This window comes from Endocarpon pusillum (assembly GCF_000464535.1).
Source record: "Endocarpon pusillum Z07020 unplaced genomic scaffold scaffold1372, whole genome shotgun sequence".
Lineage (NCBI taxonomy): Eukaryota > Fungi > Ascomycota > Eurotiomycetes > Verrucariales > Verrucariaceae > Endocarpon > Endocarpon pusillum.
The window spans coordinates 152,839-165,878 of record NW_006916003.1 but is presented as its reverse complement, the minus strand read 5'-3'; the positions used below and the strand labels follow the sequence as shown (position 1 = coordinate 165,878).

The 13,040-nt window shown below is 49.9% G+C and overlaps 5 protein-coding genes across 5 annotated transcripts; 4 read left to right on the top strand and 1 right to left on the bottom strand.

Moving 5' to 3' along the window:
• Positions 1–3,266: 3,266 nt before the first annotated feature.
• Positions 3,267–3,689, top strand: EPUS_01994 (uncharacterized protein; the record flags this gene model as incomplete). The annotated part of the gene is made up of 2 exons (XM_007801826.1): positions 3,267–3,534; positions 3,595–3,689. 2 exons carry the CDS (start codon positions 3,267–3,269, stop codon positions 3,687–3,689), a joined length of 363 nt encoding a protein of 120 aa, XP_007800017.1.
• A 555-nt stretch (positions 3,690–4,244) lies between these two features.
• Positions 4,245–5,599, top strand: EPUS_01993 (uncharacterized protein; the record flags this gene model as incomplete). Its single annotated transcript, XM_007801825.1, has 2 exons — positions 4,245–4,378; positions 4,426–5,599. The coding sequence occupies 2 exons, from the start codon at positions 4,245–4,247 to the stop codon at positions 5,597–5,599; spliced, it is 1,308 nt and encodes a 435-aa protein (XP_007800016.1).
• A 782-nt stretch (positions 5,600–6,381) lies between these two features.
• On the top strand, positions 6,382–8,433 carry EPUS_01992 (uncharacterized protein; the record flags this gene model as incomplete). Its single annotated transcript, XM_007801824.1, has 1 exon — positions 6,382–8,433. One exon carries the CDS (start codon positions 6,382–6,384, stop codon positions 8,431–8,433), a length of 2,052 nt encoding a protein of 683 aa, XP_007800015.1.
• A 400-nt stretch (positions 8,434–8,833) lies between these two features.
• Positions 8,834–10,385, bottom strand: EPUS_01991 (uncharacterized protein; the record flags this gene model as incomplete). The annotated part of the gene is made up of 2 exons (XM_007801823.1): positions 8,834–10,273; positions 10,326–10,385. 2 exons carry the CDS (start codon positions 10,383–10,385, stop codon positions 8,834–8,836), a joined length of 1,500 nt encoding a protein of 499 aa, XP_007800014.1.
• Positions 10,386–10,832: 447 nt separating this feature from the next.
• EPUS_01990 (60S ribosomal export protein NMD3) lies at positions 10,833–12,407 on the top strand (the record flags this gene model as incomplete). Its single annotated transcript, XM_007801822.1, has 1 exon — positions 10,833–12,407. The coding sequence occupies one exon, from the start codon at positions 10,833–10,835 to the stop codon at positions 12,405–12,407; it is 1,575 nt and encodes a 524-aa protein (XP_007800013.1).
• Positions 12,408–13,040: the final 633 nt, after the last annotated feature.

Genomic DNA, 13,040 nt, shown 5'->3' with positions numbered 1-13,040 from the left:
ACAAGCCGCATATCAGTTGTTGCCCAGTACCAGGCGCATTGTATCTATCCGACTCACGTTTAGCAAAGGCCGGGAATGCTTAATTCTTCTTCTGGGCTTTAGTTGTTATTGCCCGGGGTCACAATATATGAGATGTACGTAGTATACTTGACGGCAACCCTGCAATGAGAGAAACCAATCAAATACGCCGAGCATGTCATCGGGTGGTCTGACAACCCAAGGCTGGGGGTTACGTGTACACTTCCAGCAGCCACGCACAGGAGGGAAGTTCTTAGTAAGTGTCAATATGCTGCAGAATGCTCATGCTTCAAAGGACCTGCTGTGCGATGCTTCACGCATTTCAGGTATGTGGCTATGCAGTGTTTATTTCCGATCGTTCTCTCTGTACCCGGATGCGGATTCTCGACATGTAGTCATCACATGGCCACTCGGCCCAGCATCCGGTCCGGAGTGGTTCGCGAACCCTGCTTTCTCTTGTCGATCTCCCTTCAATGCGGCTGAGTTAGCCTGGGGAAGGAGTATCCATCTCTCAATATGCACTAACGCCGCATTGGAAATGAAGAAGCAGCCTCCCGATGTCAACGCCACCATATCCGATGCCAGGAGACAGAATTGGTATTGCCCCCAACCGTGGCTGCTGCCAAAGTCTGCAGATGTCAGGTGGGCAGGGCATGCTGTGCAACAATGCCATCCAATCGGGAGATTCCAACAAGAAACTTATCTCCAAGCGACGTATCTTTCGATCTGTTGGATATGCACCGAAGCTCATATGGATTGCTTCACGTTGTCATCTGAGTGGTTGCTTCGGATCCGCCTGCCAGGGCTGCGGGTTCTCTTCGATGTCAAGTGAGTCGAGGCAACCATGGTACAATCAGTGGGAGAACAGAGCCAGTTCGATGCCCATACGGTCTGACCAACGCAAAACATGTAGTTGTTTCATACGCGATTCGAGTAAGTTCAATGGTTGCTAGTATGATCAGCTCCTGCGGCCTGTATAATAGAGTTCCGCTTGTGTTATGCATTGACTTCTCTGATTCCTCTAGGGTCCTGTCGGATTTGCTGCCACTGGCAATTTTCGAATGCTCCACGTGCCTTCTATGCCGAGAGATAAAGTATCCTATGGCGCTTGAATTGAATATTCATGATTCCGAGGGGACAGGATTATTCTTAGGTCTCACATGGTTTGTGGCTTACTATGTACAGCCTCGCCCATCGAACATGAACGAATTGAGGCCGATTGTGACGGCAGAATATGGAAATCTATTCGTTGACCTTCACTTGGCCTGGCTTCTCTTGCTACACTGGTGGGCCATCTCGGCCCAGAGTTCTGGTCCCAAAACAGGATTGTTTGGGACGCTGCAAATGCAGGGACACAACGGTTCTGCCTAGGATGGTCCGGGCGTAGAGCTCGTTGCAGAAGACTGGTCAACCTTGCGACCGGTTGTGGTGCAGCCTCAAAGTACCAGTTGTGATGCTGCTATCTGGACGCGAAGAAACAGAACAAAAACAGAAACAGCGACACCAATCGGGATTAGAGTAATACCCGTATCCCTTGTGATCCAGACGCAACACTTGTTACCACATATTTGCAGCGAGAGCGTTCTGACCAATATAGCAAAGTACTGTGATGATCTGGCCGTCGTGTTCGGATACCCTTTGAAAGCGACTGTGACGAGTCCTACGATCCAACAGAATCAGCCCACTTCTCGATCAGGGCAAACCAACAGATGACATCGGGATATATACTGTGTGCATGTGGTAGTCGCCTGCTAACTATGCTACAATGGGAAACCTCCGGTGTGGCTGGTTGCTAGAAGGTCGAACTGACGGGATATCATCCGACTTTTGCAAACAAGCAGCATGGAAGTTATTCACGTATAGCCCAGATTAGATCGTGCGGCTGCCGGATACCCCGGTTGGTGCCCTTTGTGGAGAAGGCTCTTCCTGAACCCTGCATTATTGAACCTTAATCCTGCATCCGCAGTGTTGCACGAGTCGATCAAACTCAATATGAAATGCCCAGAGACCACACTTTAACGATACACAATATCGGTTCGGGGAGACAACGGTGTCAAAGACATATCGTCGGCCCCAAAGCCATGGCATCTGTCTCTGTACTGGATAGCCCCGCGGAGGTGGGCAGGGGAGGAGCAATGAGCAAGGCGAGCGTCGATGCCGAGGGCCGTTCTCTTCCAACTCTGTTCCAATTCTGTTCACACCCACTGGCAAGCATTAGAAACATCCCAAAACGTTTCTTTTCACAAACGCTTCCACAGCGGCATCAAAACAATGAAACAGTGATAAGGAAGGATTATCGTGCTGGCACTGAGGATTTCCAGATTGCACGGTTGAGGCTTAGTTCAAACGGGGTGAGACAACAAGAGGCGCAACTTACCAAACCTAGAAATCCATTTTTCGAAACAATTACTAGTATACATTGGCTTAGCTAGCCTTGTTGCTTATGAATGACCACTCGATATAGTGGCTAACTTGCAAGGCACGTAGTGCTGGTATGGTACAGATCCACCCTTGCGGAACCTCACGAACGATCTTCGGTTCAAGGACATGATCGACCAATCCAATGGCGGTCTTGCAGATCTCAGGGCTGTCAATTTGCTCTTTTCGTACGGGTTGGCCACAGCCTAACCAGCATGTATCTGCTGCACTGTTCTCGATACAGCTTGCTAACACATTCGACCAGATGCCAACATCCTTCAAGACTAAAAGGCTAATAAACTCTACCCGAAAGCTGCAGACTGCACATAAAACGCCGAATAATTCTTGGTGGATAGGATGTTGGCGGCAGCAGCTTCCTTCCCCATTCTAAGACACACCACCATCCCTCCCAGTTATACCTTCACTGATTGGTTGAGAAACAAGAGTCCATCATATGAACCACCGGCCACCTTTGGAGCATTATCTAATGATTTCATGCTAGACAGTTCCGACATGTTAATCCTTGCTGCGATGGGCTTAACGTGTGGGCGAGAACCGGCGGTCTCGATGGAAATCATGGGAACCCCACTAGATGGAGGTCGCCGCATCTTGCCTTGCAGTTTCTGCTTCTCCATGGACGAATGGCAACGACGAGTGGAGTCATGATTCAACTCCTTGGCAGATCTTGAATCGTAGATTCAAGGTATATAAGAGAGCTCCGTCTCCTCCCCCAAAGTGAGTTTTCATCAACATCTTCATTCACACCAGAGCACTTCCAATACTCAAAGCTTCATTTCAACAGACCTCCTCGTCTTCAAAACTCCACCATCATGCAGATCTATAACCTCCTCACCCTTGGCTTCGCCATCGTTGCCAGCGTTTCCGCCATGCCCACCGAATCCGACCCAAAGACCCCAGCCTGCAAACTCAGCGGCGAGGTGTACAACGGTGCTGGAAAAGAATGCCAGTGCCCACCAGGCCAATTGAAGAAGCCCAACAAGGGGAAATGCGGATACCCTCCCTTCCAATACAAGAAGTGCCCCAAAGACGATGAGAAGCCATACTGCGCCAAGAGCAAGTATGAGTACTGCGGATATGGTATGTAGAATTTCCCTGCTTCTGAATATGGCCTGGTTGCTGATCAGACTTCCCCCACAGACCAGGAGCATGATTACTGCGAGGATGATGGCAAGAACTCTTACTTCTGCTGCAAGGAGTCAGACTACAAGAGCTGCATCGAATCTCACTACTAAGCATGAGTACGGCGGTGGTTGTACGGCGGTTCCTCGGCGGCTATGCGGGCATGAGTCGGGATACAATGCAGCTGACACTAAACGACGCTGCTCTGATTGTGTTCGATGGTCTGTCTCTGTGATCTTCAACGCTTTGTATGATAGGTCCTTGGGACAAACACATTCTGTATAGCACCTACGCTCATTAATCATTATCATATTACTGCGAACCTTCTCCAACAACTATTTTACCTCTCTTTAAGCCTCAGAATCATGCAACTGCAACTTTTTAGCTTGTGCGTAAATGGTCAATAGTCTTCTTGCTGGATACTGAAGGACTGAAGAGTCCGTGGCTTCATACAGTGTCCATTTGATTTTGCTCGAGTATTTAGAACCCTACCACAAGAGGATCAAAATGACAATGCGTGTAGTTAGAAGTTTGTGCAACCTGAATACTACCAATAGTAAAAGAGAGAGGAATGCCAAGATAGCGGAGAAGCTCCGCTAATCGATCCACAATTTTCTGAATGAGAAAGCTTCCACACGAATTCTTTCCCTTAAACTCCAACTCGAATCATGTATCATACGCACAGTGCACCACAGCAGCACAAACAATCTTCGAGGAAAGGCAAGAAAGCTTGGAGGAAGAATGTCGACATTTCCGACGTCCAAGAGGGGCTCGAGCAGCTTCGAGATGAGATCATTACGGGGTAGCTCACCTAGATTCGCCCACATCTGCGCATGCTAACGAAGCCAGTGGCCCTGTTGCTGAGAAACCGTCCGCAGACATTTTTACTGTCGACACATGTGGATCCCAAACTGTTCGAAAGAATTACCAGAAGAGCCACAAACCACTGAGGGCGGATCAGATATTGGCACAGCGTTCAGTGATACCAGTAGTCGACACTCGGAAAAGACCAAATTCCAAGATCACGGAAGGGATTACGGGACCGTCAAGTAAGAAGCAGAAGAAGGATTGGGTGAGTGGTAAGGAGTTGCAACGTCTGAAAGACTCCTTAAACGAGAGTAACCTCCTGGCGTCCAGGCGGCTTGACCATGGTGCGGATATGAAGGTAGATCTGTGGTCTTGTGATAGTATGACAAAGGACGGCGCTGCGTTCGACTACCTAGAACAGCCGAAAGCGAAAGTACCCCCCTCTACAATCCGTCAACCGCCAATAGCAATGACGGCAAGTGGCAAAGCCGTCAAGGCAATCAAGACACCGGCTGCTGGCACGAGCTATAATCCATCATTTGCAGATTGGGATGACCTGCTCAATCAAGAAGGGCAAAAGATGGTCGAAGCGGAGAAGCAACGACTCCGTGAGGAACAATTAGAAGCAGAACGTGCAGCAAGAATTGCTGCAATTGCCTCGGACGATGCATCAAGTGCTCGCACCAATGATGAAAGTGCTTGGGAAGGGTTTGAAAGCGAGTTCGAAAGCCCGGAGTTGCTCAAGAAAAGAAGACCTGAACGAAAGACCCAGGCACAGCGGAATAAGATCAAGCGGCGAAAGGAAGCCGAGCGGCAAGCTCTGCATCAAGCCAAAATGGCAGACAGGAGGAAACAGGCGCGGGAACTTGAGCAGCTAGCCAAGAATACGCATGGAGGACCGGCCAGCACAAGTGATGAGACGGCAGTAGCGGAAGACGGGAATGTCTCATCGGATGGGTGGGACGAATTGATGCTTAGGCGGAAAAGGTTACGAAATGTTTCTATACCAGAGAAGAATCTCGAAGTCGTCCTTCCTGATGAGCTTCAAGAATCGCTACGACGACTGAAGCCTGAAGGTAATCTACTCCACGATCGATTCCGTCATTTACTGGTAAGTGGCAAGACCGAAGCAAGGAAGCCCATCATTCAACCGAAAAAGAAGAGGGTAACCTACACGGAGAAGTGGACGCATAAGGACTTTCGCATTCTGGTGTAGATTAGACACTAGGTTAGAGAGAATCAAAGGGGTGGATCAACCAAGAACTATGCTTTGTGGGTACGTTAATAACAATGTCCTGAATGGGTCCAGTAAGTCTCGCGAAGCAGTACTACGTACGAATCTTGATAAGTACTACGTAGTACAGCGGCTAGTACTAGGTTGGCGATCTGGTCAGTGGTCACAACAAGTTACAGGACTACTAATTAGTAGTGCCAGTGGTGAGGACAGTGCATGGCACTAACGCCAAGCTTCCAGGATATGAACACTGCGTCCTTTGTTCTTTCTTTACGCTGGAGACAGAAAGAAGCAGCTAGAACCCTCGAAGTGCCTGCCAAGCGTCGCAAGCAGCAAGGCAACAGCCTGACATACTAGTAGCACCACATAAGTAGCAGCACCTGAGGCTTTTGCTACTCAAGAACGTTGAGGATCACTCACGGCAATATGAAGTTTGACAAGGTGCCGCAGCCTCGACTACCGACCTGACTACTTAGAAGCTCCTCTGTTTCGGAGAGCCGAGAAAAGGTGTCCTTTACCTTTCAGCCGGAGTACTCATGACGGTCAAGATATGCTCGAGCTGCTTGTTCGACTTTAGCATCGTCCAAGGCGTGTGATGTTTCTATTGTTTGGTAGTACTGTTCAGCGTTGATGTCTCTGTTCCGTCCTCCCAATGATGACTCAACTTCAGCCTCATCATCAGATTCTGAGAAGCAGTGTTCGCATGGTATATCCAGCAAGAGAACTACTAAAAGGCCCGCACCCAACCACACCATAACAGAGACATGGAAATCTCGTGGCAAGGCGAGGAGACGGCTTCTGAATCTGTTGCCGGAAATGATGAGTCTCCCGCTTCCAATGACTGGCTGCCGGATACAGCCGAACAACATGCAACCTTACTCACTTCCTCGCTGTTGGAATTTGCTTATAATGTCAAGGCTGCTGAGCATCTCAACCATGTACGGGGCACTAATAGATTCCACCGTGAATCACCAGAAGCAAGAGCGCTTGGAGCTGTCATGTATCAAGGGGCGAGCACAGTCCTGGCTTCCCACGGCATCATTGCAGACTGCGTACACGAAGAGGACTGGAGACAATTGAGGCAACAGTACCTTGCTGGTGTGGATAACCTGGGACTTCAGGCATTTAATGAGAGCCTATCACATCAAGATAACTCTAGACGAGGCAGGCCGACTAGCGAGGATAATAAGGTGTTGGTACGCCATCCTTCACGTCCTCGACAGGAGTTTCTTAGTGTTCTAAGCTCCAAGTATCTCCCGGGCCAGCTCGTCGACACTAATCAATATCGAGGGATGATGGATGCTATGACTCGAAGCCTGGTCGTCCCTTCGCCAGACGCCAGCATGCAATTGTCTCTCCCCCCAGCAGCCGCTGGGTGCAGTAGATACAAGGCCGAGTTTTGTGAGCTGAAAAGACTGGGCAAAGGAGGATTCGGGACTGTTTACCATGTCAAAAACTTCGTCGACAACCAGGACTACGCCGTGAAAAAGATCCCGCTAGATCCTAGACGCATGAAACAGTGGCAGACAAGTGGAGCGAAGGAGGTTGAAGCTCTTTTGAAGGAGATTCGAACATTGGCACGACTTGAGCACGCGAATATCGTTCGATATTACTCTGCATGGATCGAAGGCGCTGATGAATCCACAAACACCCCCACTGCAGTCCGGAGACCTCATCAGCTGTATCTTAAGGACAATGCTGCTTCAACATACGTATCAAATCTTGGAAATGATAAGCGGCAGGATGAGGATAATACTGATATTGTATTCACGAAAGATAGTCCTCGGGACTGTCCAGATATGCGAAACGGAGCGTTTGACGATTCAATGGGCATTGTCTTTAGTAGGGACAGTGGAACTTTGAGTCAGTATACTCCATCTGAACAACAGTTGCCTGCCCAACAGTCCCAACATCAGTCCAGGTCGCACGATCATGATTGCCGTCCACCGTCAACGAGCAATGAGACAGATATTTTCACTGATGGTAATTGCGAAGCGCGGTCTAGCAAATCCAAGAAAAACGATGAGTTGGGACAAATGAAAATGGTGCTGCATATACAGATGTCTTTACATCCACTCAGCCTCTCCACCTACCTCGCACATTCAGAAACGTCATCCTGTCCAAGTCCTCCTCGACACTGCTTTCACCTGAAACCTTCCTTGCGTGTAATCCGTGCCATACTCTCTGGAGTCGAAAATTTGCATTCGCAAGGTATTATCCATCGAGACATCAAGCCTGGCAACATCTTCCTGTCCGAGCATAACGAGTACGACCAACGTCCAGGTTGCGTGGAGGTCAGCTGCACCGATTGCGAACAATCACAGACCAAGCGATACCTCAATCCTCGGCTGGGGGATTTTGGGCTCGTCGCTGACATCAGTCGTCTAAGTGATGAAGAAAGTGTGCCGACTTCCAAACACACCTCGAAAGCGGTCGGGACAGAATTCTACCGTCCTCCCACCATAGCTGCCCGTCAAGACTACAGCCATGCTATTGATGAAAAAATCGACGTCTTCGCTCTCGGCATCCTGCTATTCGAGTTGCTTTGGAGAATGAACACTAAAATGGAGCGCCACATGCTGCTAACCGACCTCGCCAAGAAAGCAACCCTGCCACCACACTTTGCAAAGAAGATCGATCCTCGTGGTGAATCTTGTCGGATTAAGAATCAAGTACACGACAGAGCTGAATTCGATACAGTGGGCGACTGCGTGGAAGACTGCATCCGTAACATGGTTGCCACCTCGCCGGCTGAACGGTGGGGTTGTGCGCGGGTGCGCGAACGGCTTGACGAGTTAATCGAGGTGATGGAATGATATCTGTACTGGCATTGGACACTGAACGTGCTGCTTCGCGAGGTGGTAGGGATTGTTCTCCTTAACGAACTCGGAGGCAGGCCGCCTAGATGAATTCGTCACTCATTTATACAGAACAAGTAAAAAGCAAGATCGTCAGTGCTAAAACCTTTGGTTAGGATGCTGACGGCGGACGGAAGAGGCAATTTCTCCGTTGGCAGTTTCGGTGCCATTCAAGTTGTTCAAAGAATAGATTCTTTGGAGAGATGGTAAAGCTTCGAAATTCTATGGTACACGCTCTCTTCTCGCAGGGCACCCTCACCACTTCACCTAGAGACAGGCGTCTACCCCAAACTTCCGCAGCATAATGTTAGACCCATTCACAGCATTGAATCGATTTTTGTACAGTCTCTCCATTACTTCAATTCACCCACCTTACGATCCCATCCTCACCCGTCTCCGTCTTCCGATCCAAGACTTCCTCCACCTTCTCGCTAACCCCCAATTTCCGCTCCCACCTCCTCAACATCTCATCTACAATCATCCTCCTAGTCCTCGGCGCCTGAGTAACACACGTTCGGATAACCTCTTCCCTCGGCAGCGCCATCTGCGCATGTGGATAATCGTGATACTGCGCCTCCTTGAAACTGGGGTCCACACCGTATGGTGAGGGCTCGAAGAGCTGAATCCTACTCTCGTCCTCCCGCGAGACTCTGAAGAAGGAAGTCACGTCCTCGTCGGTGACGTCTTCGAGTCGCGCCGGGTTCCACTTTGGTTCGCGGCGCGGCTTCATGAGTCGGGCGGTCACGCCTTCCACAAAATCCGGGTGCGACATGAATCTGCTTGCCATCTTGTGTTCGCGGATGAACGTTTCGCGGATTTCCCAGGTCCGGCCACGGCGGAGCTGCTGTAGCGTTACTTTCAGGCTGGTGGGGCTGCGGGTTTTGATTGTTGAGAGGGTTGCGGCGGCCCATTCGGGCATGGCAGTGGGAGAGGTGGATTGCGATTCTGCCTCGAGAGCGGAGAGGATCTCTTCGATAGTGTTGTAGGCGTAGCAGCGGTCGATGGCGGCACGGAGGTTGCCGTTTAGGTTTCCGTGCTTGGCTTCTGGGGAGAAGTCGGTGGGGGAGGGGAGGCTGGAGGTGAACTCTGAGAGGGTGTCGTTTACCAGTTTCAGTCGGCTGGGAAGCGTGGCGTAATCTCGGAACTGGAGCTCCGAGAGGCGAGTGGTTAGGGAGGTGAGGACCGAGCTGTCGATGTAGTGGGTTGCGATTCCTGCGTAGAAGGCTTGCACGCCGTGGAGACGTTCAGAGGTCAGGGCAAGGTGGGTGCCGATCTCGCCGTCGAGCCGAGGGAGGAAGAATGACCCACCCACGTCAGGGAAAAAGCCGATTGTCGTCTCGGGCATCGCGAAGACGGTGCGTTCGGTCGCGATTCGGAATGGCGCATGCACGGAGAGCCCTACGCCGCCTCCCATGGTAATGCCGTCCATGATTGCTATGTAGGGTTTGCTGTAGATAGCAATGAGGTGATCAAGCTGATATTCCAACGCAAAGTAGTCGCTGGAAGCCCGCTGGCCTTCAGGTGTGTTGTTCTGTTGTGCCAGTTCCGCAACGTCCCCTCCAGCGCAGAACGCTTTTGTCCCAGCTCCACTCATGATTATCACGTTGGCCATTTGTGACTTCTCCCACTCTCGCAATCTCGGGACGATCTTCCTTGCCATTGACCCGTTGAGTGAGTTCAGCTTTTTCGGCCGGTTGAGCTCGATAGTTCGTACTCCATATAATGAATTGAAAAGGACATCATCTGGCTCGTCTGACGGTAATTCTTTGGGTAGCGGTGGATCACTGAAAGTAGCTATCTGGAGATCTGTCAGACATCTGCACCGTTTCGTCCGGGATGGATGCACTTACAGAAGCACGTTGACCCAACTGTCCGACCTCGGGATTTGTGATCTTTGCACGGAGAGGCATTCTCAAGACTGCTGGTCGAATCTGCGGCGAGAACCAGCTCAGCGAGATCGCAAACCGAGCGCAGCAAGGACGCAGAGACATTTGACACGCGGTATTTGGACAGTCCCAGATGCCAGTAAACTAACGAAACACCAGGCTATCGGGACATCTTGACCTTCAGAAGCTTCAATTGAGCCGAGGTGGAAGAAGAGAGTAGAGTATGTAATTTTGGGTGTATTGACCCTGTACTACTACTACCACCATAAGGGCGCCCTGGTCGTAATTTATCATCTCCAATGACGGATGAGGGGCAAATAAATGCCTGGAACAATTTATTGCTTACAAAATCGTTGCTTCGAGATTCTTACTCTGACTCACTCGGATTCCGCATAATTGTCCACCTTGCAGGGAAAACCATCTTCTTGACCTGCTCGACCGTCCATCCACTTCTGTCTCTTCACCCAGAGTATGTCGATGGACATTGACCAGCCAGTGGCACTTCCGTCTATCCATTCAAACCAGACCGCGGCCACTATTCTATGCTGTAACTGCGGCGCACCGATCGATGGCACTTCCTCTGCTGGTGCCCTCTGCTATGACTGTGTAAAGCTTACGATAGATGTTTCCGCGGGCATACAACGCGAAGCAACATTACACACATGCAAAGATTGCGAACGATGGTTACAACCACCAAGTCAGTGGATGACAGCGGCGCCGGAATCGAGAGAGCTGCTAGCTCTGTGTTTAAGGAAGCTTAGAGGTCTCAACAAAGTCCGTATCATTGATGCTAGCTTCTTATGGACCGAGCCACATTCCAAGCGAATCAAGGTCAAGATCACTGTACAACAGGAGGTCTTCGAGGCAACGATATTGCAGCAGACATTCGAGGTGGAGTATGTGGTCGCATCGCAGCAGTGTCCTGACTGCGCTAAGTCATATACCGCAAATACGTGGCGAGCTGTTGTTCAGGTGCGGCAGAAAGTGCCTCATAAGAGAACATTTCTATACTTAGAGCAGCTCGTGTTGAAGCATGGGGCCCACAAAGACGCCATCAACATCAAGGAGGTCAAAGATGGTCTTGATTTCTTCTTCGCCCAGCGGAATCATGCTGAGAAATTTGTTGACTTCCTCACCTCAGTCGCTCCCGTAAGAGCCAAAAAGTCCCAAGAGTTGATCTCCACAGACATTCACACCTCTTCGAAATCTTACAAATTCACCTTCTCCTGCGAACTTGTGCCGATATGCAAGGACGACCTGGTCGCTTTACCATTCAAGCTTGCCAAATCGATTGGCAACATCGCACCGCTTTCGATCTGCTACAGGGTTGGCACATCTGTCAATGTGATAGATCCCAATACTCTTAAAACAGCAGACATACCTGCGGCAATCTATTGGCGGGATCCTTTCAAGTCCCTTGCAGACGTTCAGGAGCTATCAGAATTCATTGTTCTCGACATAGAGGCTGTGGGCCACCAGAATGGGCGATTCTTTCTTGCCGAAGCCACTGTTGCTAAAGCATCGGACCTCGGTGTCAACGATAGGACGTACTTTGTACGAACACATCTCGGCGGCGTTCTGCACGCTGGCGACTCTGTGCTCGGCTATCATTTGACAGGGACGAACTTCAACAATCGACATTTTGAAGCACTCGAGCTAAGCAACTCCTACTCATCAACCATACCTGACGTAGTACTGGTCAAGAAGTACTATGCAAGGAAGAAGAAGTCGAAGAACCGCAACTGGCGACTCAAGCGTATGGGCAAGGATGAAGGAGAGCTTTTACCAAAGAAGGCAGACCAGGACAGGCTGGAGGCTGATTTCGAGATGTTCTTACGGGATGTGGAGGAAGATCCCGAGCTAAGACAGACGCTTGCGGTGTACAAAGCCAATCAGCGGAAGGCAAAGGGTGAGATGACTGGAGTGGAGCAAGATGTAATGAGCATGGCGGAAACGGAGGATACTGAAGACGAGCAGGTACCGAAGATTAACATGGATGAGCTGCTGGAGGACTTTGATGAGCTTAATGTACATGATATGGGTTGATTCGGCTCTTTCGAGGAAGCAGACACCATTGGGTTCATGCTAGATCAATCCGATTTCGTATAAGATCTTCGTCCATATTCGTCCGAACCCTGAGAGGTATGAAATCCCTAAGCTCAATATTCCTGGATGTGTATTCCGAGCTGAACACAGCCTGTCAATGCGGCTGTCCCTCGTACGGAAAGACATATAGCTACCGTCTCCTTCGTTGCTGACGCAAGCCGAGAACGAGAAAATGAACACCTTCTTATAGTCGGCTACTTTCTCGTTGTCAGGCCTGACCAGAGTGTGTACTTATTACGCTATGCCCAAATACCAAAACGACAGCTGCCATAAACCTAGTCAAACAAGCCTCGGGAACACGGCTGACTTCCCCTTTTATTATGCTTGGCGCTTGGTAGATTAGCTTCTGTGTTGCTGCTACGCAACTTCTCCCTCTTCATACTCATACTCGATAGAATCAATCAATTTTGCTCATCCAGGATAGTTCAGCAATATGAGCTATTACGATCGCCTTGTTGAAGTAAGTCCATAGTCTTCTCTATATAGCATAGTAAGGGTTTCTCAGCATCATCTCGCTCTACATGAGGAACAAGTATAGGTATTCTCACCCCGCTCCGGCTCCAGGTGCCTAGG